A 26043-nucleotide genomic window follows, 5' to 3' on the forward strand; every position below is an offset into this window, starting at 1 on the left:
ACCATAAGTGATGTCAACAGTATCATTACAAATGCACTTACACTTGACCTCAAACATTAGCGTGCAGAACCAGATGGAATCCATCCACAAGAAGCTGAAGCTGGGTTCAATGCTTGGAGCATTCATTTGTGCCTCTGTAGGAATGGCAACGGCGGGATGGGGAATATATTTTGAAATGAATCCCCGTCCTGTCCCCAATTCCAATCCCCGCTGGATAAAAATTATCTTTCATCTCCAATCCCCAACAGAGATGGGTTTTCCATGGGGACCTGAATTCCCAAATTTTTTTAATTAATAATATTTAAAAAATAAATAAATTACTTAAAATAATAAAAAATTTTAAAATGTAAATAATATTTTGATATATTGGGGCAGGGTTCATACCCCATCCCTGACCCCAACCTCGGTCGGGGCCTGGCCAGGTATATGAGAAGTGTAAATACTATTCTATTCCTTGTAATTTGGATGTTACTTCAGTGGCTAGTGGCTACCGTAAGAACTGAGGGCAGACCATTCATCCAACTCTGCATTTGCAATTGAACTGCCTTGCTGGAGCTACTTTACTTAGGCCATTGAATGCAATGATTGGATATCTCTGCTAAGGTACAACATTTCTCTTGGATCTAACCTAAGGAATGAGAATAGCAATAGATAGCTTTTAGCCATCCCTCAATATAGAAAACACCCAAAAAGAGGAGTCATAAATAATGTAAAATTTTCTTTTTTTCAAACTTGAGTTTCTCTCATATGGGATATAATATGACACATCCAACTTTGCCCTGATTAGAATTGAACTTGATAAGAAACTTTGGGCAACTTTATACAGTCAAGAGCCTTTTTTTTTCCTAATTTTTACTATACAGTCTTACAGTCCACAGCCTTTAAACAAGGATGAAGTGATACGGAATCTATAGCCATTTGGTAAAGAGACAGGAGTCACTTGTGTCAACTTTCATCTCTATGATTTTCAGTCAATTAATTACAGCTGAATATTAGATTAACAGAATTACCAAAAGCTTAAACCTGTTTCATCTCTCACAGGCCTATCTGATATCTCTCTGGAAATATCCTTTGGTAGTACAGCCCATGAGTGTTTGAATCAACTCCTTGTTAAGTTTTGAGGCTTGGAAGAGAACCGTGGGTGCATGGCCCAACTCTCAATGAGGAATATACATCACAATCTGTACAATCTGCATTGGTTCAAAGCAAAAGATGAATTGGCCATCATTCCTCCAATTGGCGGATGCTAAGGAGTGTGTGTATAAACAAACGAATTTAAATATAAAATGAAGAAACCGCCACAAGTTTCCTAACCAGATTATCTCTGGGCAAACAACTAGCGGAGGCCATCATCCCTATCCTTAATACTATCTCATTGAATAGCCATGCTGTTTTCCAAAAGATAACGGCATTATATGATATCATAGTTAAAAATGGAATTATATGATATCACAGTAAGTGAGTTAAAAATATAGCCAAAAACAGGGGTAGCCCTCCCCAAAACCTAAATGTCCACCACACCCCAAGTCACATAATCAGAGAATCTCTGGCCAAACAACCAACCTACAAAGAAAAATGAAAACCATACAAAAAATAGCAACTTCAATAGTAATTATTAATTACAACGACAGAAACATCGTGTTGTTATTATTCAACTCCAACCTCATGAAACATGCCAAAGAAGAAGCTGATTAAAATACATACTATATCAGTTTATTAGCCTCCATAACCACAACTTAGTAAAGGGATAAGAGGATGGTTTAAATTCAACTGCTCACCTTGGACTTTTGACAAAGACTTTGGACAGCCTTACCAAAAACCTTCCATAAGTTATCCACGAAAACCCTTAAACTTGTTCCACAATGCAAAGCAAACAGTTCAACAAACCTGTTACAAATCAAAGAGGAAAACAACAAACCAAATGATATAATAGAACCACAAAATAAAGAGAAAAACAGAACCCAATCCCCTAATAAAATGAACACAAAACCAAACAAAACATTTGAGAAACAAAGCTTCATTTCCACTCCTCTGCATTTCCTCTATCCTATCAATGAAGAAAACTGGGGAACAATAAAACAAATCCTAGCAAAGGAGAAGCTATGAAGGAACTGAGGGAAGTAGGTTTACCTAAATAATAGCTCATCGTACCAGTTTTTAAGTGAAAAACTGTCAAGACTGTTGGAACAGACCAACAGAAGGCAGTTAGTTAGTTTTACAAGAGGATGCCACATCAGCTCAACTAACCAGCCACTTGTAATAACCGCCATCCACTTGTAACAACTGCCACCCAATTGGACTGTGAAGACTGTTGGAACAGACCAACAGAAGGCAATTAGTCAGTTAGAAGAAGAGGCCACATCAGCAGCCACTTGTCACAACTGCCATACACTTGTAACAGCTGTAACAGCCAAGATTGTAACACTATAAGTAGTAGAGCCAAAAAGGAATAAAGGAGGACGCTTTCAGAATTAAAGACTCTTTCAGCATTAAACTCTCTCTCTCTCTCTCTCCTTCCAAGAATTCAGGAGGTTGGCCCCTCGAAGAGCCCTGAGTTAGGCAGGTTCCTAACAATTTGGTATCAGAGCCAGCATGACCAACACAAGAAACACATCAGTAGACACCCGAGTGGATCAGATGGAAGTCAAGATCCATCGAATGTCTTCAGATCTCAAAGAAATGAAGGAAAGCTTCACTGCTCTCCTCCATCGACTGGAGCAGGGGGCAACAAACATTGACAGAGGAAGCCCCGAAGAGCGCGGCAATGAAAACAGTCGTAGAACAGGGGCGACAACACGAATAGCCAAAATCGACTTCCCCATATTCTCAGGCGGCGACCTAACCCCCTGGATTATCAGAGCAGAAAGGTATTTTGATTACCATGAAACACCAGAACAGGATAAGGTAGCTCTGGCTTCTGTGCATCTTGAAGGGGAAGCTATCCTCTAGTTTCAATGGTACCAAAGGGGGCACCCCCGTCAAACCTGGGCAAACTTCACGGACACCATGACTGTCCGTTTGGATCATTTGGGTTCGAAGATCTTGATGAAAACTTGGCAAAACTGCGGCAGGTGGGATCAGTAAAAGAATACCAGATGGAGTTCAAAAGGCTAGCCGTGAGAGTCCAAGGATGGGCTGAGAAGGCGCTAGTGGGAAGCTTCGTCGACGGCCTAAAGGAAGAATTGCGACTGGAAGTGAAGGCGATGCAGCCCACTTCCATCATCAATGCAGTAGCACTAGCAAGATTGTATGAGGACAAGTTCAGTCTAGCAAGAATGGTGCAGCGACTATGGGGTCCAGAAGCAAGAAGGGAGAAAGAAAATACAACAGCACCAGACAAGGAGGAAGGAGTACTGGGCCCAGGCCCACTAGTTCCTTTCAAACAACTGACTTGGGCAAAGATGCAAGCCCATAGAGACAAAGGTCTCTGTTACAACTGCGAAGAGAAATTTGGGCCGGGAAGACGACATCCCCGGTTGCGGAGAATCTAACCCAGGTTGGGAAATACAATCCAATGGCACGCCTGAAATATCCTTACAAGCCCTTACGGAACTTGCGTCCCCTCAAACAATGAGAGTTGCAGGGCTGATTCTAGGGCGCCAAAGTGTCAATCCTCATAGACAGTGGCAACTCCCTTAACTTCATAACCCATGTCTTGGTAGATAAAATGGGACTTCCGGTTCAGCCAACAACAGCATTTACGGTTCATGTGGCCAACGGTAACAGCCTCTCTTGCAATAGCATTTGCATGAGCCTACCACTAAAGATCCAGGGTCATCAGTTTGCGGTGGACCTATATCCTCTCCATCTCAGTGGAGTGGACGTGGTACTAGGCATTCAATGGTTAAGACAGCTAGGACCCGTGGTCTGTAACTGGGCCCGTCTCACCATGGACTTCACATCAAGAAACTCTGCAGTCCATCTACAAGGGCAGACATGCAAGGGCCCAGGCCCATCAGTCTTGCAACACTGACAAAGCAAAGAGGAGACCTAGATCAGCCCATATTCATGCGCATGGACTCAAATTTCCCTACTTAGATCTACAATCAAATTTCCTGCATTAGACCTTGAGGGCAAGGTCGCTCTAAAGGAAGGGGGGATTGTCAAGACTGTTGGAACAGACCAACAGAAGGCAGTTAGTTAGTTTTACAAGAGGAGGCCACATCAGCTCAACTAACCAGCCACTTGTAACAACTGCCACTCAATTGGACTGTGAAGACTGTTGGAACAGGCCAACAGAAGGCAGTTAGTCAGTTACAAGAAGAGGCCACATCAGCAGCCACTTGTCACAACTGCCATCCACTTGTAACAGCTGTAACAACTAAGATTGTAACACTACAAGTAGTAGAGCCAAAAAGGAAAACAGGGCAATAATGTGAACTGTGAAATGACAAAGGTGAGAACCAAGATATGACATGCCTTTTTCAAGAAAGCCATGTATACTTCACACAGTTAAGACATAGACATATGTGAATAAATGCAAAGGGCAATAATGTGAACTGTGAAATGACAAAGGTGAGAACCAAGATATGACATGCCTTTTTCAAGAAAGCCATGTATACTTCACACAGTTAAGACATAGACATATGTGAATAAATGCAAAGGGCTTCACATGAATGGCAATTCCACTGTGTGATACCATTCTCTCAATGCTCAGCCTATCCATGTAGCGCATATAGATTCCATTCCACACCTCATTCCCCCCTTTCACTTTGATATATATATATTGATTTCAAACGGGCAATATCATTCAATACATAAGTATTTACCAAGGGGGTCCAGATTTCTTGATTCTAACTTATTGCTCCCCCCTATGTCTCCATCAGTGAACCAATTACCCACTCTTCTCTCACTGGGGCTACGGCTGGAGTTTGCAGCTGATGACAAGCCCCTACTGCCTTCTCCAACCAACATCAGACTTGCATAGGGGGCATAATGCATTGATTTTCAGCCATTTATCCACACACTCCCTATGAAAGAAATGGGAGCAAGGCAACTCTCTCAGCTCATCATTATTGGCATATCTTGCTAGGCAAATGCAGCATACCTGCACAAGATTGAAAATACTGTAAATAAGCAAGTATGCTAATCATGGGAAAATTGAGTTATTAGGTAAAGCTTGCTACCCAAGACATAAATACACACATATGCCAAACATTCAGCTGAATAGAAAAGCAACCAATAGGAGATAGGTTATTTGCAATTGCATAGTACAACCAAATTAATAAAAAATGTCAATTTGGTATAGATAATTGTTTACAACCCAGGAACATTTATTTTGGTAAAGGACAACTTATACCAAGGCATTTTATGAAGTCTCCTAGAGGTTTTTACATTATCATAGTAAAGATATCAATGTCAAACCAAAATTACTCACTACTATTGAAACCATGTGAAACAAAACGATTCCAAATTACTCAAAAAGATCCATGCGTGTTTGTTGATAAGAATCAGGACGAGTTCATCTCAGGTGTTATCTAAAAATTAGTACATGATGCTGAAATATTAGCCAAGTTAGAGTTAGTACAAAAACAAAAACAAAAACAAAAACAAAATAAAAAAGAAAGAAAAAAGAAACTTGTGGTAGGCCACGTGGAATTGCGAAACACATCGGGCACATTCACAGAAGATCTGTAGGTATGGAAACAGCAGACAGTAGTAATAAGCTACCCTATTGAGGTGATACAAGATGTCCCCACTGAATTCATGGAGTCATTTACATACTAGTGGAGAAGTAGCACTTCATAATTAACCATGAATAATACATGGATAACTCTCTTAATGTGCCAAAGATACAACAATCTCATGTACCTATCCTTCCTACAGATGAGTTCTTTTGTAGGCTTTAAAATACATTTTTCAAGACTTCACAAAAATAAGGCAGTTAAGCAAAAAGGACCATCATCTTGATGTGAGAATAGAAAACTCAAGAATACATTGCCTACAATTCCACAAACTACAAAAGTCAAATAATAAGCAAGTTTGTGAAGTTTACCGCATCTTCTCCTGAGATCACACGCTCTTTTTCTGTTCCTGCTGCCAACACCCCTCCTTCACCCACTCCTTCTGAGTTGACAGTTTCTCTTCCATCCCTATTTTGAGTTTTCTTCAACTTAAACTTGTAGGTTGGCAAAGAATTGATGGATTCTGAGGTGGCACCTCTAGTTTGAGTAAGATCCTCCCGGAAGCCCAGAATAGAAATTATACATGGTAAGCAGCAGCAGATTGTTGCACATAGAATGAAAGGCATGGCATACCCAATGCAGCTAAAGGTAAGGAACACTATACATAATCTACAAGAAGTCCAGAAATCAGTTAAGTTCTTCTCAAATTGGGTGAAAGAAAACAGAAATGTGATAAAGTTACAACCATCATACCTGTACAAGTTGGGAGCATCAGAAGAAGATGAATGACCACCAAATATCCAGACATTGCCAATAACAAACCACACCGCAAAGAAGCAATCTAAGGCCATCTTGAAGTGATCAACTAACACATTAAACCTGCTTAGGCAAAATTATAGCATTAAACTGCAGTCCTGTGATGCTTGGAAGGACCAAAAAAACAAAGCATAAAAAATAAGTAGATCCAAGGGGGATAAATAATTACAGAATAAGATACAAAGAACTGACAAATAAAGTGTCAAGTGTCAATGATGACATTTAAATCCCTTTGTTGAGATTCAGCAGTTTCTTATGATTTCTTTGTTTATAATGATTAGTTAGTGTTATTGGAACCAAGGCCCATTAGTTTATGTTGTTTTTTTTTGGAGCTATTTTTATGTTATGAACAGTAGCCGCCCTATTAAGGACATATTAGTCTTTGTAATCAATCTTTTTTATGAGTATATAAGACAATGAGTGGGGTGGCAAGATCATCATTGGCTTCTCCCCATCTCTTCTTCTCTTCTCACTAAGAACTCTTTCTTTCTTTCTTCTTTTTCACTGTTATAAAACCAGATTATTGTTTTCTCTTTTTCTACTTATATTTAGACTTCAAGAAGTAACAAACCTCCTCACTGATAGAATAATTCACAAACTGAAAAAAGAAAGTGCTTCAACAGGATTTCAAAATCCTAAGGATGTGAAGAACAGAATAGAATTATGAACAAAAGATGTCATCCAAACACAAAGGTTGAATTGGTCAGTAGTACAGTAATTAAGTTAACCATCTCTGTTTGAGAACTAGACTTGGTCCCATTTTGCAGTTGTAGCAGAGCCTGATCTGGTTCATCTACATGAAAGGCAACCCTAAGCTTGATTGCCTCAACGATGACACCAAACTTAGTTCTCCCGCCCATCCCACTCATCCAACACCAACACCCCAAACTTCATCACAATAACAACAAGAATGGTTAGTGCAAGAAGACCTAGAAAAAATTATAAAGAAGGTGGTCATTCTACCATTGAACAAAAGAATTAGTTCACTGATGCTAAATTGTTAATGTCATGCTGCTCCTACCTTTATTTTATTATTTTTTAAATCCAAGTAGACCACAATACTAAGCTTTCAAATTTGGCGTCTGAGTTAGATGCACTTGGCCTCAATTTTTTCTATCACAAGAAAATGATGAGGCATGCTCCATTTGGTTCTTAGTTGGACTACATCCATTGCTTGCCAAGTTGCAAATTAAGTCAAGAAATCAGTTCCACCATATTCTATAACTGCTCTCTTTACCAATGTTCTTTGCTGAAATTAGGGCTAAAAGGGTTCCATAAACACAGGCTTCATGATCCTTTAAACTCCATTTTCAAACTGCAGATTATCTTGGATAAATAACAATATGAAGCATTCCTTGCCAACTACAGAAAACACAGACAGACAATGACAGATATCTCAAAGGAGTATTTCAAAGATCATGCATGATGTGGACAACAGTACAAAACACTGGAAATACAGACAAACAAAGAAATATGGCAGGATTAGAATCAGATAACAGTACAACACACTGGAAAGAGTAACAAAATCATACCTTACACTTTGAGTTCCCACATTTTGACCATTCCAGGCAGCTGATACAGTTGTATGATCATCTTCATCTTCTGGGGCATGATTAACTGAGGTTGTGGTATAAGAGGTAGGTTCCAAATTAGGGTTGCTTTGAGAACCATTACGTTGCTGCATTGGGCCTTGTTCAAGTGCTTGACTGTTGCAGCGGCGATAACGCCAGTAAAGAAGAGGAAGAATTGCAACACACCCAGATGAATAACCCACAACCCATGCAAATAAAGGAGCATGCGGATTCTCATGTCTTGACAGAGATAAAACAACAATGGATGCAATAATCTGGCTCACAGTGACAACTAGCTCAATGGAAATCCATAACCCAGAATTCAAGGGGCTCCTGTGGTGACGGCCATACCCATCACCTCTCCTAATGAAAGAGGAGTTTCTGGAATCCAATCCATTTGAGGAAGATGATGAAGATTGAGATGTGGGAGCATGAGTGCTACTTGAAGGTCTGTCTTCATGCTGAGGAAGGTCCAAACCAAGTGAAGGATTGCCATGAGAAGAGTCCGACAAGGAAGCATCACCATCCCTCACAATATCAATGACATGTTCATGATCATTATGGTTATCTAGGTGCTCCATTAGCAAAGGGTAAGCCTCAGTTTGTCCTGCACAGTTTGTTTCCAGTGAGGGAATGGCCATCTACACCCACCAAATAGAACAGGTAGCTATAAGACTGCCATCTTTCTGAATCTCTTCCAAACTACTCTTCTAAAAAATAAATTTTAACTCCTTTTATATGCTAACCAGGTTGTACTGAACAACTTGCAACTTCTGCACCACAAGATCTGGATGAGTTAACTTCTTTTTTCAGGAAGTTAATCAATAAGCAACAAAGCAGGATCAGGGGGACCGAAGTTGATCATATACTATAATACTAATATGAATGAGGTTAATCAAGCTCTTAGGGCAGAATTGTAAAAATGCCATCTATTACAATACCATACCATGTACTCAAATTTGTTAGGGGGACACCTGGTAGCCATTTAGAATAAAGTGATTTTGTTCTAAATTTCCACTAAGAATATGACCATATTTAATCATCTAAAATTGGTTAATTTCAGGAATGCTAATAACATTCAAAATGAAATCATTTTAGAATTTAAAAAACCTAATCTATTTGAATTTTTCACTGGCAATCCTTAATGACTTGACTTTCAATGATGAGCTGGTGGGTTGAAATTCTATGGAAAATTGAAACTGAAATAATTCCACTGTACATAGCTTCAAAGCATCCCATGAGTAAGGATGCCCACTTGACTGCGCTTCAAACAGATAATTATTACAACACTAGAAATATTACGCAAACCATTTAATCCACAGAAAGAAAAGACATTTACTTCTCATCTCAAAAGACGGAAAAGGATTCAGAAAGTATATGACAATCGAATTTGTTCATAACCGATAGTGGATAAAAGATCCCCAGGATGGTACCAATTTCAGAATTCCACTGGTTTTGCTCCAAAATGAAGCAAGATACTGAAATTCGACAAAAAACAAGGCAACAGAAGATTGGTCCATGACATCTAAATTTCAAATAAATACCAGTCCTCTAACGTGAACAGGAACATAACAAAGATCGATCTCAAAGCACATAAGACCTTACCAACCGAATGAGCAGCAGAAAACCCAGACCTAATTCGAGCTCGAAAACAAAAACCCGGAGTCCATTTTCAGCTCTTTGGTTCACGCAACTGATCAAACGAAAACCCCAACTCTCAAAACCTTTGGACTGTCCTTCGGACCTTGAAGACTTAACCGATCGTACACTGTGACAAGTCAATCAATTCAATTTGCAGCTTCAAGTCTTCACGCGAATTCAATAAAGACTAGACGACGTGGGCAATGAATCGGGACCAATTGGAAAGACAAACGAAAGGAAGCCCTAAATGAAAGACAGGATTCATAAATCCGTTTGTTCCAGTTAAAACTATAAAAAATAAAAAATTAAAATAAATAAAACGCACCAGATTTCACTTAACTAGTCGGCAAGAGAGGAACAGTCAACAAGAGAATAAAGGAGGAGAGGGTTCTCACGTTCACTTCATTACTTGTACCCTTTCTGCTTTCCTTTCTTGAGAAATTGCGCCAGCTTTCGGCCTCCATTTCTTGACAGAGTCATCTTGGAATAAAAACAGAGAAACAGAAGAGGAAATATTTTTTACCGAGGTTAATTCAACAGATACTGACTTAAAAAGAAAAATCAAGACATACACGAAATCACATCAAAGACATACACTGTGTAGTGTCATTCCTCAGTTACAGCACAGCTTTTAAGCCGCTTGATGAGAATCGATGACAACACACAATTCGATTTATTCGAATACGGTGGGGTTCCGCGGGCACTGGAGTGGAAATATCTGTGGCTCTGGCCTGGCCTCCGGGCACTGGAGTGGAAATATCTCGCTATTACAAGTCGGTCCCCGTAGAAGACGGTGGGGTTCCGCGGGTAAGCACTTATTTTAGGTTCGGACCACATCAATATTTGCTTTGAAAAATAAGCTCAAATTATTATTCTTTTTTTTTATTAGTTCCGTGGGTAACCACTTATTTTAGGCCCGAACCACATCAATAACTACTTGTTTGCTTTGGAAAATAAGCTCAATAAAAAAAGAATAAGTGATTATTCTTAAAAATAAGTACTTAAAAAGAAGCTCAAATTTTTTATGGACCGTCTTAACCCAACACATCATTTTAATTTTTAAAAATACCTATGCCACCTTTATTTGAAGTAAGGGTTAGTTTAGTTTGCAATGAGAATCAGAATCCGAATAATCTATTTTTATAGTTTATTTGGTTTAGAAATGAATGAAAATAGAAATTGAAATCAGTATGAATGAGATTTTATTTTTAAGATAAGATTGAGAATGTCATTCCAATATAAATGGGAATGAGATTCTAATTCCATCCAACCAAACAATTAGAATCGGAATAGCCTTATTCTAATTCTGATTTCAAACCCCTATTCCTGTGAGCCTAAAGATATAGTAACAGCTTGTGGGTATTAGATCCAGAATGGCAAATAGCGTACATTTGTCCAAAACTCGATCTCTTTAGAATTGGATCCATGGATCCACTCCTATTGGTTCTATTTAGGGGTGCAAAATGGATCGGATCATGATCTATCCGATCTGTTCTGAGATCTGATTGCATCTGGTCAAATTTGAATCACCCCTATCCAATCCGATGTATTATATATATGCTATTTGTTTATTTATAAATATATTATTTATATTGTATTTTTATAAATTTGTTATGTTATTTATTTTTTATAAAAAAAATATGTATATATGATAAAAATAATTTGTTTTTTTTTTATTTAAATTGGTATATTATTTTTCTTTTAATAATTTATTAATTTTTTAAGAAAACAAGTCAAATCAAATCAGATCCAAAGATCCGATAGGATTCGAATTCATATCGAATCCTATCAGATTCGATCAGATCTTCCAATCGGACTGGATACAACATAAACAATGTCGGATCGGATTTGAATATACCCTGATTTGAATCCGATCCGATCAGTTTGCATCGCTAGTCCTATTCCATCCAATAAAATCCCATCTGATTTGGTTTAGATGTGTAATTGTGTATATTCATATATACACAAAATTTTGTATTGTATCTATGGCTTGAATGTAATGTTTGTATTAAACAGTCATAAGTTCAAATTTCATATAAATTATTTTTAATTCATTTTACTCATAAAATGTAATATTTGTTTTTATTTAATTTTATTAGTAATACATAATATTTTGATCATTTTTAGTTTATTTTATTAAAATTATTCAATATCTTATTGTACTCCGGTTCTTTATAAATCCAATATATAAAATTCCATTCAAAATCAAATTTGGATCTACCTATTTGGGCAGCATAGTTAATTATGACTCATTTATTGCTTCTTCTTTTATTTTCAGATATTTCAGTTGAACTTATCCAATATGTCTTATGTTTTTGGTATTATATTACGCGTGACAAGGGAATTAAGGGTGGGGACAGAACTGAAGTCCGCAAGAGGTAGTAATCGGATATCTAACTTAAAGAATTTACACAGCATTGTCGCTTATCCATAGAAAGGGCCCGGGTCCACTCAAAATTTGGAAAATGCTCAACCCAAGCTCATCCAAGGGTCCAAGGCCCTATCCATTGACCTTACCGAGAAGTACGGACAGGTTTATTGTAGATTTTTTAATCCCACTGCAGATTTATAAACATTCAAAATATCAAATACCTTCATTCTAAGCACTAATGCCTACTAGTGAATTGACATCAATTTCGACTAGCATCTATCTCAACTGTGCTTTGGGCCTAAACATTATGACTCTGGATTGAACCGTCATTCTCCCTTGACGTTACCATGAAGAGCCTGTAATCAACTATATTCCAAGGGAGGCCAACTGGTCAAGTGGCCATCTAATCAATTAAGGCAACAATACGTACTGGTGGGGGAAAGAGTAGGGTGCATGTGAGGTGCGCTGACCTTACATTGAAGAACCTGCAATTACATGGATTTGAACTCGTGCCTCCATTTGTAGAGGGATGCCAAGTACCGTCTCAACTACCAAGTCATTTGGCTTAGCCAATAGCAATATGTCATGTTTAAAAAATCGATGTCATGGTTTTTTTTTCTCTTTCATATTGTCATCAAATGACCTCCTCTACTAGGAAAAAATAGAATAGCAGTCATATAAGCTAACCCCATGTAAACAAATAAAGATGATGTTGTAATTTACTAGGGTTTTAGTTGGGCAAGAGGTGAGGATTTGGTTAAACCCATCTATATCTATATTAGAAAGAAGAAAGAGGGGAGGCTAGGGGTCCTACCACATAAGCGTCCTTATCCTCTTAGGTCATTGTTTCCAACAAATACATTATTATTCCTTCTAATAAGATCATTCACGTCTCTATCCAATTTTTTTTTTTCCGCTTCATGGGGCTATACAACAAGGGGTAGCCCATCCTCTTTCCTTAACCCCCCAACCCCTGGTGGCAGCGAGATTTGGTGCCAGGTTTCCACTCCGACGAACCTTATTTTAGCTCTTTCTAATGAAGCAAGGGTACAAATTAGATAAACTTAAACTTATGTCAAAATCCAAATTTGCTAACCCAACCTTAACCAAATTTTTATTTAACCCACACAGCGCATGAACTTAGTTGCTGGTATTTTATAAAGAGGCTTTGTTCGCTTTTTGGTAAGTTACTTACCCGGGTAAATACAGGTAAGTGTTTTCTAGGAAAGACTTATCCAGATAAGTGCATTTGCCCATATTCTTTTATTTCCCATATAAATAAGGCAATGACCATTTTAACCATAAAAATCTAATAGCAAAAGGGGCATTTTTGTCCCATTCAAGTGATGGCAACTTTTCTCCCAAGTGAGAAAGTTATTTACCCACTTAGGAGATGGGTACCCAGGAAAATAAATTTTCCTTAGTCCCCACATAAATCTAAAAAAAGACACATGGGTTTCTTGGTCAATGGGAATCAAAATCCCATTGACCAACTTCCCTCCTCTCAAAATCCAAAAAAAAAGAATACCCTCAAAGAAGAAGCACCTTCTTATAGAAATCCAACCACCAAACCCATTTACTATAGAAAATGGATAATATTTATTTTATTTTATTATTTGCTTCTGTAGAATGTAAGAGGCTTCAATGCATGCAGAAAATTATATAAATTGGGTCTTTTATCTCTTCTGTCCACTAATTAATACCGCATGCCTTCTCACTTTTTATCATCGTTATCATTTAAGCCTTGTTCCAACTATATAGAGTTGATTACATGAATCTTGTTTTTCCATTCTTTTCTATTCAATGCCATATAAATGTATCAATTTTCTAAGGTGGGCAATACACAAAACATTATGAATTTGGGAGAATGAAGATTTCAAAGCTTGTTTTGAAATAAAATTATCAGTGTACAGAATCAGATGATACACATAAATCATTTCTTACTATTCCAACCCATGTTCCTTTCCGTCTCTCTAATTTTTCTGATTCCTCCAACTTGTAACAAATCACTTATTATTTACATGTGATCAAATCATCTTAAATCTAATTTTTTTTTAATATGTATCAATTGTCAGATACTATAAAGTAATCACTTACCTAAATCGTGCCACAGTGGCACAAACTTATTAGAATTGGACCAGACAAACTCCAACAATCTACAGCCCAAACGGTGTGGCAAGATGAGTCTCCGAGATAGATTATACTGATTCATGGTTCTGCGTCAAAAGAGTAAAGACTTTTAAAAGACTCGGGTTATCCCAGCAAACCCCCAGTTAGAAAGACCCAGCCCAACGAATGATCATAGTCCAATACAACCTGGTTGTCCTCACCTGGACATAATAAACCAGTATTTCGGTTCCAATCTAGAACAATTAGGCCCATTTTCTGTAGTTGAAAACTCGTTTGTTTTAGGCTAAGCACAATGTTGAATGACTAGAATTTAGCAATGAGAAAATGTATAAGCTTAAACAGTCAAAGACAGAAGGCTGGGTCATAGTACCATCTGCACAATTGGGCTGGACCTAATTGTCCACAATCAGTGGGACAAGGTTGCAGCTTAGGTGGTGGCTGAAAATTGATGCTTCCTGCTGTCCAAACCACCATCACCAGGCCGGCCCATGCTTCTGTAAAGCTTCAACTATGGTAGCTTTGGTTTAATCAGGCCCTAGAGACTAGAATGGGCCAAGGGCACGTAGGCACTAGTATTTTCAATCTATCGTCTATCGGGTTGATTGGACCAATCTCTAATCCATTATATTATTAATAAAACGTTGATTTGGTCAAGGACCCATTGGCCCAAATGGTTGAACTGTCAACTTCAACCATTCAACCTAAAAGCTTGTGCTCTTATATCAGGCTTGAGCGTTGAACCGTTAACAACAATAAGTTCACTTATACGTTGAACCATTTGGTCAAATAGATATTAGGTGAGATTGTTGAATAAGTCTTTTTTTTTTTTTTAATTCTCTAACACTGACATGCTTAATGGATTACCGGTTTTTATATTATTTTTAAAAATTTTATTTTTTATACTAATGACATCATAAGTTGAACCAATGATCAACATGGTTGAACCGCTGGTCCATTGACCAAAAGGAAAAGTGATTTGTCCTCGATATCTAATTTTGGAACACCATCAGACCAATCATGATATGACTGACACATCATCCCTGTACAAATGGACTTCACACGTTAAGATGACATGGAACATTGTGGTTGGCCAAGTTTGGGACCCACCAACTCTATATGGCTAGTGAAGTTTTATTAGATGCAGCCTCCTATTCCTTTTCTTTTATTATTTTTAAATGAGAAAGAGAATCAGAGAAAGGGGGACAAAACTTATTTGTCACAGAAAGTTTTAAAATAGATTAATATTTAAATAAAAATATGGTAAAAGACTTAAACCTCCTTTGTGTTTTTTCTTAAATACTGAAATACTTCCTTTTTATTATTATTTTTTTTAAATGGACTAAGACTTTCTGTGTTGGGTGATGTCATCAAACAAATACCTCTCCTTATAAATTTGGCAAGATCCGCTTGTATATATATATCTGAGGATGATTTTTTTTTTTCAAGGATCCAATTTTTTCATTGTGTGGTCCTTTTTAGTTCATTGTGTTTAACTTTAATTAAACGAAAATTTTTTTCTTAAAGGCTCAGTTTGGATGGAGTATAAATATAAAGATATAGAATGTAAATCCTTATATTTTATATATTTATATTTTTATTTTTATTTGTATTTATACTTCTTCCAAACTAAGTATAAAGAAGATTGGATGCTGAGAACTTCGACTTGGGATAATCTTTGCAATGAGACGTGATGTAGAGAGAGATTTTTTTTAGAAGGCCAATGTAGAGAGAGATGAATACTCCAATGTAGATTCCGGTGATATATAGCAAATTGTTGCAGCAGAAACAAGAACTGGTATCGTGGTCCTTCTTCGCCGCCAAAGCGCCCATATCCACATAGAGATTATATCCTGATCAGCCACTTGCGCATTTGATGTTTTATATTCTTGAACAGTTGAACCATACCCAAGTAGAGAATCTCCCCCGTCTTAGGTGGCATTTATCCTTGACAAGGATCGTGACAATTAGAGGCATTTATTGGGTGTTTTGTTCTAATTTTTATGGACGTTTTGTGATAAGTATTTATCAAAAACATGTTATATAGGCGCTACTTCAGCATTTCTCCCGTTATGCGGATTCGTATATATAGAAACTTGCAAAAGCAAGCCTTGATTTATGTGTGTGCCTACCATTGGGAGAAGCGGGTAGGCGTTTAATTATTGTTTTGCTGATGTGGTGCCTAATGGTGCCTAAATGTCAATAAATAGGTTTATTATTGTTTTTTTCAGTTTTACAAACAAATCAAGTACAAATATATAGTGAATAAATACCCACGGTTTCAAACACATACTAAGTAGGTGTTTGGTACCGTGGATGTTTTCAATGAGGTGTTTTCTAGTAGAAACAACCATGTAACACCTCGTTAAAAACGACCATAAAACGATTTGGCTAGGGGTGGCAAATGAGGGGGTTAGGTTGGGTTGGGTGAGGGTTGAGTACCAACCCACCCATATTGACCCACTAACCCATCTCCCACCCATGTTAGTGGGTCAATCTGACCCTAACCCATCCATTTGACCCTCTAATTCAAAGCAAAACCTTAAATTCAGAAAATGCAAAAAATGTGAAGAGAATTACAGAAAAAATGTAAAATATACACATATATGTTTTAACTGAAAAACATGAAAAAGGAAAACAAGTTCAAAAAATACTTTCAAATATAAAATACATAAAAACAAAGAAATTGTAAAAATACCAAAAATTATAGAATTGCAAACATAACAAAAATTTCAAAAAAAAATCTAAATTATATAAATTTCAGAAATTGCATAAAATAAAATTTGTAGAAAACACCAAAAATTATAGAAAAACAAAGAAATTGCAAATAAATAACGAAAAAAAAAACAGAAAATGTATAGATTGTAGAAAATAGAAAATGCAAAAAAAAAGGATTATAAAAAACAATGGAAATTATAGGAAAACACTAAAAAAGAAAAAAAAATTGAAAAAAGACAAAAAATAAGATAAATATAAAGATGGGATAAAAGCAGAAATTGCAAAAATACATAAAATGATAAAATTCAAAAATTATATATTATAGAAAAAAGTAAAAAATTGCAAACTAACTAATAAAATGATAAAAATTTTCAAAAAAATCAAACAAAAATGGACATTGCATCCACCGGATATTGAATCAAATTTTCAAAAAATATTTCTAAGATAAAAATTTACAAAAATATTTTCGCATAAATTTGTAGCACCCTTGATTGGATTTACATTTCAAAAAAAAAACCGCTGAAATTTATGATCATCTTCATTCTTTCAAATCTTTGAACTGGAGATTTGAGTCAGTGAGAGAGGGAGAGCAGTGGTGCGACGACAACCTTCAAAGGTAGATCTAAGCGACATACACACACACACACACAGGGTGGTGGTGTGGTGGTGAGCTTCAAGATCTGAGTGCAATAGAGGGGTGGTGCAGCATCCACTTACCAAAGATCTGAAAATGAAGCGAGAGAGAGAGAGGGAGAGTGGTGGTGCTGTGGCGATTTGAGCGAGAAAGGGGCGGTGTGGCATCCACCTACGGTAGATCTAAGCAAAGTGAGAGGGAGTGAGTCAGTTTGGCGTTTTATTTCTTCTGTATATGTGAGGCTTTTGAAAGAAGAGACTATATCAGCCAGAAGATTTGAGTGAGAGACAGAGATGGTTGATTGGGGAGAAAGAGAGAGAGAGAGAGAGAGAGAGAGAGAGAGAGAGAGAGAGTTTTGGGAGAATTACCTAATTTCCCTAAAGAAAGGGTCAAGGGTCAATCGACCCTGATCCTTTTTCCCTGACCCTTATGGGTCATTCGACCCATATTGACCCATTGTTGAATTGGGTGGGTATGGGTGGGTCAAGTGGGTTGGGGTCAAATTTGCCAGTCCTAGGTTTGACAATGTTGCTGCCATGTAGGATAGCATGCAATGGTTTCACCTATGTAAAAAAGGTCACATCGCCATTAATGTTGCCACGTCACATCATCATTGCAAGAAACACTAGCCTCTTGCTCAAAACACTTTTTTGATGTTGCGAGCAGTTGTGAATTATGCGGATTCCTAAGCATTTCTGATTCTACTCGTTTTTCACTAAAAACGGTTTAACCAAATAGGTTTTTGGACCGTTGAAGTAGAATATCCTATGTGGTGCCTATATGGACTCGAAATGGGCACGCAATGCTTCGGTACCAAACAACGACTAAGTGAGAGGACAAAATCACAATTCACAAGATGAGTAATTGACCATTGACCAATGAGGGGAGGTCGCTTTCTTGCTTGGATCACTCTAACAAGGTTTTTAAAACCAATCTAGACAACGAACCGATCAGGGGTCCAGTTCTTGGGTCGAATGGTCTGACTGTTTGAACCAAACGAACAACCTGCTTTGACAAAAAAAAAATTGGCCAAACCGTTGAATGGTTCGAACGGTTTGACCACCCAGGTCAGCGGTTTGCTAACCAAATCAATGGTTTTGGGGTAAAACGAACTGGTCACCTGACTGGTTTCCAGTTTTTCCAGTCTGGTCCGGTTTTGAAAACCATGCACTCTAATGTTTCGTCAAGAGTGGCTGCCCACATGGCCTTTGCTTTCTGTCTAAGAACAAAATCCGTACCTTTCAAGTAGGGGTGGCAACAAGCCGAGCTCGAGCTTTTAAATATCAAATAATAAATATTTTTATATATAATTTTTTATTTTTATAAAACATTTTTTCTCAAAATCGAACTCGAGCTTTTGAATTTTTGACTTGAGCCAAACTCGAGCTCAAGGTTTTGGCTTGAACCAAACTTGAACTCGAACTCAAACCTTGTAGAACAGTCTCGAGCCGAGCTCGAGCCTCATATTATTCGGCTCGGCTCGAATCCACCCCTAAGGTTTTGTTTTTGGTTATTGCAAATTTACTAAAGAAAAGAAGATTAACAAGCAAGAGGACAAACACCCCACTTCGATACATATGAGCTAAAATATTATTATCCCTTTTAACAAAAAAATAAATTAAGAAAAAGAGAGCCATGAATCGGGCATCCTCAATGATCACACTGATTCACACATAAGGTTTATAGCAGAGAGATTGTCACCCAAAACGAGAATCCCATTTGACAAAGATGAGTACACATAATTGCCAACTTTAGCGCAACAACTTTGGACATTTCAACATCTATCACCTGTAGGTTGAAGCTGAGCTTAGAGAGAGGACTGATGTTTATTAAGCACAACAGACATTGTAGAACCAACTCCAGTTTTACAGGCACCATCAAAGGAAATCACAATATCATACCTCACAATCCAACCAAGAAGAAGCAAATAATTGTCCAATACATGGTCCTCCATGTACACCAACTGACAAGTTAAACACCATTTAGCCACACAAAGATTTAATTTTGCAAACAAGGGCTTCTAGGGTTTACAGTTTCACCATGGAAAACCACTCTATTTCGAGCAATCCAAACTTTCCACAAGGTCATTGTCTGGTTCCCAAACACCTCCCATGAGGCTTCATCCTTACTCTTTATTAAACAAGCTTTGAAATTGGAATTTGCATGCCATCCATCCTCCAACCTAGGGGTGTCAATTGAATTAGATCTGGTCCAATCCGATTCAGTCCAATGTGAATCCATTATAAATGGATCAAGTCTAATTCAATCCAATGAATGTTTTGGACCAATTTGGACCGGTCCAATTCAACATCTGGACTATTCAATCTGTTCAAATTCATTTTGATTTAGACTGATTTCAATCCAAGACCAGTCCATTGACACATAAATTCTTGTCTTATATTAATCGACCAGATATTGATTTAATCCAACCCAATCTAATATAAATTTGTTACAGATGAATCAGGTCCCAATCCATCCAAATTGATTTTGGATTGGATGACACCCTTACTCCAACCCATCACATTGAACCAGATTGCTCTAGCCACCACATATAGTAAAAAAAATATCATTGTCATCCCTAAAAAAAACAATAGTTCGAGGGAGTCACATAATGTGGCAAATGATCATGACAGAACTTTATGATCTCTTTAGACTTTGCAATGGTAAACTGAGAAAAAACAATAGTTGGGTATAATTCGTAAAGAATATGTGTTTTCAATAGTAAAAGGTGACTGGTATTAGATAGATGATCGGAGCTTCATCAATGATAATTGGTTGCAGCAGTGATGTGAGTGACAGTGATATGAATAGCGACTAAGGTTATTATAACTCTATAAGTTGAAGACAATTACATGAGGTTTTTATGTAATTTGATTAATCCAATTTTTAGCCTATAATAGACAATTATATGAGCTTCATCAATGATAATTGCTTCTTATACTTTTTTTAGGTAATCCAAGAGAAAATGCCACATACTCCTTACGGAAACATGCAAAAGAAAGAAAATTTCCATCGTTGTCCTTTGGTTTCTATCATGATAAACCTAAAAACAGGTTGATATTTTCTACTTCAGGTGAGCTCTTTGAACCATTTTGTATCTTCGCTGCTTTCTCGTAGTAGCCATTGCTCTTCAAAAGTCCTTTTTGGTAACCTGTTGTTTAATAGTCTTCTTCCTCTCTCAGTGTCATGACTTATGTTTTGTGATTAAAGGCTTCCCAAGTAGGTGGGAGAGCTAAATTTATGTGCTAATGACAATGTAAATGTATGAAAGATAGATTTTTTTTTTTAAATTAATGAAAGTGTTGTTTTACCAAAATATAAAGAACCATTGATTGTTTTGCCTACTCTCCTATTGCTATTATTCAGTCACTGAAAATAAATCTAATATTTAAAAGGTTAGGGTTCATTTAGTTCATAATCAGAATCCAAATTGGAATTGCAATTAGAACGATCTACTCCTCCTGCTTGTTTGGTTCAGATGAGAATCCGAATCAGCTGAAATAGATTCTCATTCTCATTCTCATTCTCAACGGAGGGAGAGGGTTGGCCCAACTAAAGAGTTGGAATTGGAATGGGCCATTCCTTCCGATTATAAACCCCTATTTCCACAAACCAAACGGACCCTTATGTCCCCCAAAATGTGATTACATTTTTTTTTTTTATAATTTTACTAAGAAAAAGTATATACAAAATGAAATGATTTTACAAAGCTCAAAAAGATATTGTATTTGAAGGAAAAACAAAAAATGCATACCAAGTTTGTCTAATCCAATATGGTCCATGGTTCCCTGTTTTCTGAAAGCTATTCTATTCAAGGAATTATTTTCTAGGTTTTATTAATGGAGTCAAAGCCTTAGTGCATTCAAAAGAAATTAAAGTGAATGTTATCTTCAAACCAAATTTCCTAGACAGATCACTCTTATGATAGTGTACCCCCATTTAATGGAAGAACCAAATTTTATGCAAGCTCTTCAAATGGGTATAAATCATCATCAATGAGGAGCATCAACAAGCACGAATGTACCAGTAGGGTATCATTAGGGGCGCAACCAGGGCTGATTGTATTGGGTTGAAGGTCAGCCCAAGTCCAACCATGGATTTAAAACTTAGGTTTTAGGCCTGGCTCAACCCAAGGTTAAGGCCAAATTTATCGACCACAGGCCTAAACTGACCTTAACCTAATATAATTTGAGTGGGTTGGTCAACTTGAAAAGAATTTTTGGACATAGATTGTACATCCATTGCTTTGTTGCCAATTTTAGGAATAGAATGGACCAGAAATATGTAGTAATGCCATTAATAATTGCACATATAATAGTACATGCATTGATATAATTAGAAAAACTTAAGGTCTGTTTGGTTCATAGCTGGAATCAGAATCAAAATTCTCCAAAATTGGAATTGAAATGGTTCATTCCCATAGTCTGTTTGGTTTAAAAAGAAATGAGAATGAGAATTAAAATAAGCAGGAATGGAATGTCATTCCCAAGGGAGGGGCAGGGAATGGCCATTCCCTCAAATGAGAGAATGCCATTTCAACAGGAATGGAAATGGGATTCCGATTCCACCTAACCAAACAGTTGGAATCGGAATAGCCCATTCCGTTTCTGATTCCAAACCCCTATTCCCATGAACCAAAAGGGCCCTAGTCACATTGATCCCAATCCAAAGCGTGAAAACTTAGGTTGGATTGGATCGGGCTCAAGTTGGGCCTGATCAATTTGCAACCCACTTATGGGCCCAAACCACCTTGCGAAGCCACACTTTGTCTCCAGCCCCTCTGGTCTTCCCCATTTGGCAGACGGTCAATTGCATAGGACTGCACAAAAATTTGATGCGACCCATTTAAGGTGATATTTGGAAATCTAAAAAATTGTAATATATGCCTGAGACCGATTAGACATGTAGTCATTCTCCTCCTCTTAGATGTGTTGGGTTTCACCTCTGAATGATCCTATACTCCCCCTTATCTATTACTAGATTCTAAAATACAATTGTCCTCATCAGCCTATTATCTCTTACTTCCTTACTTCCTTAGAATTTGGTGATTTTTTATATTAAAAAAAAATAAAGCATGGGCTATTCATGTTAGAATTCACGTGTGAATAGTGTATGGAATGAAGAGAGTCTCATATTAGAAAAAAAGGGAGATGCAAGGGGCTTATATACAAAAATGGCCCATAAGACCAAAACCCAATTATAAAGGCTTTTGAGTTGTAAGTGGTGTTTATCTCTTTATGTATAAGTCTTACATACACATATATTGTGACTCTCATGCGTTGTTGATCTCCCATGATGACTCTACCCATGGGAATGTGCTTTCAAAATTGGTCCCCTATTTTCATACTGGCAAAATACCCTTATCCTTATATTTAAATAGAAGAAGATACCCTTATCCTTATATTTAAATAGAAGAAGCTGCAATAAGCCAATAACCATTTTGATCAAGACTTCTCAATTAGATTTTTCTAACATAAAAAAAAAAACCTCATAAGCAAACAATATATAATTATGCTTTAGAGGTACTTCAGACTTCTAAGCTCCATGTATATGCCAACTCAAATGCTCTTATACCAAAAATGAGCAGACTTGGAGGAAATTGAACTCTAGGCTTTTGCCAAAGATCCTCTAATCTAATTCGCCCTTTTCTTCAAAGCAAATTTTAAGTTTGAAATCAAATTTAAGATCCTTAAACGTTTTTGAATTTAGAAACCTAGACTGATTTAGCTCATCATTTCTTTCCTTGTGGGTCTTTACCAGCCAATGAATAAGAGAACATCATCTAAAACTAGGGTAATTGACCCTCTTCAGGTGGGCAAGCAGATTAGTGACCCACCCAAACTTCATGGTGGGCCTTGCAAGGTCTACATACTCAATAGGTTCACTGGCCACTGGGATATTTAAGCCCCTCTACCTATAGTAAATTGTACAAGTAGTATGCTGTTACAAAGGAGCAGGTCTAGCAAATGGATTTTGTTAGAGAAGTCTGAACAATGGTGATATGGGCCTGATGTATCAGGACTCAGTAGATATGTATTACTCAACTCAACTCAACCAAACCCTGTCGACCAGTCTGATATGAAGTAAAATGGTGAAATGGGCATGATGTATCGGAGTTGGGATTTCCTACCCACAAGAACTCTATCCACGCCTCACTACTGCTGTACATTGAGAACATCTCCCGTATGTACATATTACTATTCATGCGGAGATGTTCCCAGTGTACAGCTATAGTGCCATGTGGGTAGGAGATCTGATTTTGATGTATCGGGGCTCATTAGATAAGTTGTGCTCAACTCAACTCAACCCAACCAAACCCTGTCTATTGAGTAAAATGGTGAAATGGGCCTGATGTATCGGGGCTCATTAGATATGCTGAACTGAACTGAATTCAAACCAAACCTTGTCTGTTGACCAGTCTGATATGGGGAAAATTTGTGAAACTGGGGCTGATATTATCGGGACTCAACAGATAATTGTGCCTAACTCAACTCAACCCAAGCCCTTGTTCAACTACATTGAATAAGATACTTCAATCCAGTTCCTCCATGCTACTCTATTCACTAAAATATCCAGTGTAAAGTTGTGGGTACTCAAATCATTTCCCACTACTCCAATCTATATCTTGTGGACTGGCCCTAACTCTTTCATACCCTTCCACATATGTCAGGTTGGCAGCCAATATTCAAAACATTTTATCAACTCTTATGAACATGTATCGACCCTCTCAGCCCAAAAAACTTATATCAGCCCATATAAGAAGTATAGTATCCATTGATACTTTGAATATTTACAAACCGGTGCTTATTCCCATTATTTTAATTTAAACTTGTGCATTTTAACCAATTCAAACTATTCATCATCATAATCATTCATATGTTAGGGTGGGCCTTGGCGCAGCGGTTGGATTACTCCATTGCGATCTAGGTGACCAAGGTTCAAATCTTGAGAACAGCCTCTCTCATGGATAAGGCTCTGTCCCTCCCCAAATCCTGCATTAATTATGAATTTTATCTTCTACTCGACCCTAACACAAATGATTGCATTTCTGAAAGCCATGTTTTCTTGGCTAAAATCGGATTTTAGCTAAAATTTTCATAGATCGGGGCAGATGGTATTTGTGCAATAGTTTGAAAGTCATAGCTAAAAGCTTGGTTAATTTGACAAATTTTAAATTGATCCATGACTATTAAACCTTTTATATCACTTAATCAACCAGATTGGTTTGGACTTTGGAAAATCAAAATCAGCCCATATTAAAGTCACAGACCTCATAGAGTTTTGGAGTAAAGTTTTTGGGTTTTAAAACTCTTCATCTTGTAAGACTGAAGTTGGTGGGTTGGGCTTGGGCGAGGCTAGCTTTGAGCTTCTATTTATAAGGCAATACTCTAAGGCCTAAAGAGTCATAGTTTTAAAAGGCTATGACGTGAGGGAAGACTTTGTAGTATATTTCAGAGAGCGAGGCCTTAGAATTGAGAGGCATTTGCCTCTTGCCTCAAATAGGCAAAGATGTATACCCCTTTCAAAAAGTAATCTTCCCCTAATAAAATATTGAGAGAGAGGTAGAGGATAAAAGGCTATGAGCTAATGGCCTTTGAATATTGAGAAGTAATCAATTAAAGAGATGTCTTAGGGGTCTAAGAGCATCATAGCCTATTGGTCCATTACTCAAATGTCTCTTCTTTTTCTTATCCTTAACAAGTTCTCTCTTTTCAAATCTCCTAAAAACCTCTTAATTCAAACATACTTTCTTAATAAAACACAATTGCATATTCTCTATCTTAGTTAGGTTTAAACACAGTTCACCATTTTTTTTTACTGAAAAAGCTTATTGTTGTGTACCATGCCCCCTAAAACAAGGTTCTGGATGGGTGAAATAAAAATTTTCAAATGCATTTATCATATATATATATAGAGAGAGATTTTCTCACAATTAATTATGCCCATCCATAGTCCCTTTGCTTAAAAGGGGTTTGAAGACTTGCCATGTATTTGCACAATAAGGCAAACCTGATTGGATCAACAAGAGCCTGTGGTGGAATCACTAAGGCTGCATTTGAAAATGATGCAAATAAGTGTGAATGTAAATATGTAGAGTGTAAAACGGTTTATATAAATTGCAAAGTTGGGTTAGTTTTGCACTAACAAATTTACATTCTTACCAAACAGACTTTTAGTTGTAATAGATGAAAATACGAATCCAATAAAACATATGCCTTTTTTTTTTATCAAAAGCCCACTTAAATGCAAATTTACTTCTTTTTTATTGATGTACTTTTACATCTTATTATCAATATAAATATGCATTGATCTATCATTTGTTAATACAAAAATGTAATATTGCCAAACACAAGTAAAAGTGAACCAGAGTACAAATTTACCCTGAATCAGGATTTACATTCTATTTGCATCGTTTCAAACACAGCCTAACTGTCTTTATTTGCCTTCAGGGGGTACCAATCAGTTGGGTTAAGCGGTAAACCTGCATTGGCTCAACTGTATTGGGTTATTGTTGTATCAGTGTTGACTGAGTATCTGGTC

General features: G+C 37.1%; 1 protein-coding gene and 1 non-coding gene across 7 annotated transcripts; both read right to left on the reverse strand.

Annotated features, from left to right (window-relative positions):
* Positions 1–940: 940 nt before the first annotated feature.
* LOC104595260 (E3 ubiquitin-protein ligase At1g63170-like) lies at positions 941–10432 on the reverse strand. Of its 6 annotated transcripts, XM_088898237.1 has the most exons (9): positions 10248–10432; positions 9993–10132; positions 9617–9895; positions 7973–8618; positions 6378–6503; positions 5996–6293; positions 4539–5047; positions 1779–1887; positions 941–1190 (listed from the first exon to the last, which is right to left on the reverse strand). In XM_088898237.1, exons 4-7 carry the CDS (start codon positions 8590–8592, stop codon positions 4892–4894), a joined length of 1200 nt encoding a protein of 399 aa, XP_088754363.1. In that variant the 5' UTR covers positions 8593–8618; positions 9617–9895; positions 9993–10132; positions 10248–10432; the 3' UTR covers positions 941–1190; positions 1779–1887; positions 4539–4891. The 6 variants fall into 6 exon arrangements, with proteins under 6 accessions (XP_088754363.1, XP_088754358.1, XP_088754361.1 ...); XM_088898232.1 differs by having other exon boundaries at positions 4770–5047; positions 7973–8784; positions 9978–10417; XM_088898235.1 differs by having other exon boundaries at positions 7973–8652; positions 9978–10416.
* LOC148801997 (small nucleolar RNA snoR97) lies at positions 1637–1741 on the reverse strand. Its single transcript, XR_016083283.1, has one exon. It is a non-coding gene; the product is annotated as a small nucleolar RNA snoR97 (small nucleolar RNA).
* Positions 10433–26043: the final 15611 nt, after the last annotated feature.

This window comes from Nelumbo nucifera, chromosome 2 (genome assembly GCF_055504915.1).
Source record: "Nelumbo nucifera cultivar China Antique chromosome 2, China Antique-T2T, whole genome shotgun sequence".
NCBI classification, from domain to species: Eukaryota; Viridiplantae; Streptophyta; class Magnoliopsida; order Proteales; family Nelumbonaceae; genus Nelumbo; species Nelumbo nucifera.

Excerpts from the sequence above, each read along its gene's own strand:
- LOC104595260 (XM_088898232.1), bottom strand. The coding sequence starts at position 8,652 with ATGGCCATTCCCTCACTGGAAACAAACTGTGCAGGACAAACTGAGGCT. Across the intron at positions 6,504-7,972 it reads GTGGGAACTCAAAGTGTAAG|GTTTAATGTGTTAGTTGATC; the intron begins GTATGATTTTGT and ends TTGCCTAAGCAG. Across the intron at positions 5,048-5,995 it reads TGATCTCAGGAGAAGATGCG|GTATGCTGCATTTGCCTAGC; the intron begins GTAAACTTCACA and ends AATCTTGTGCAG.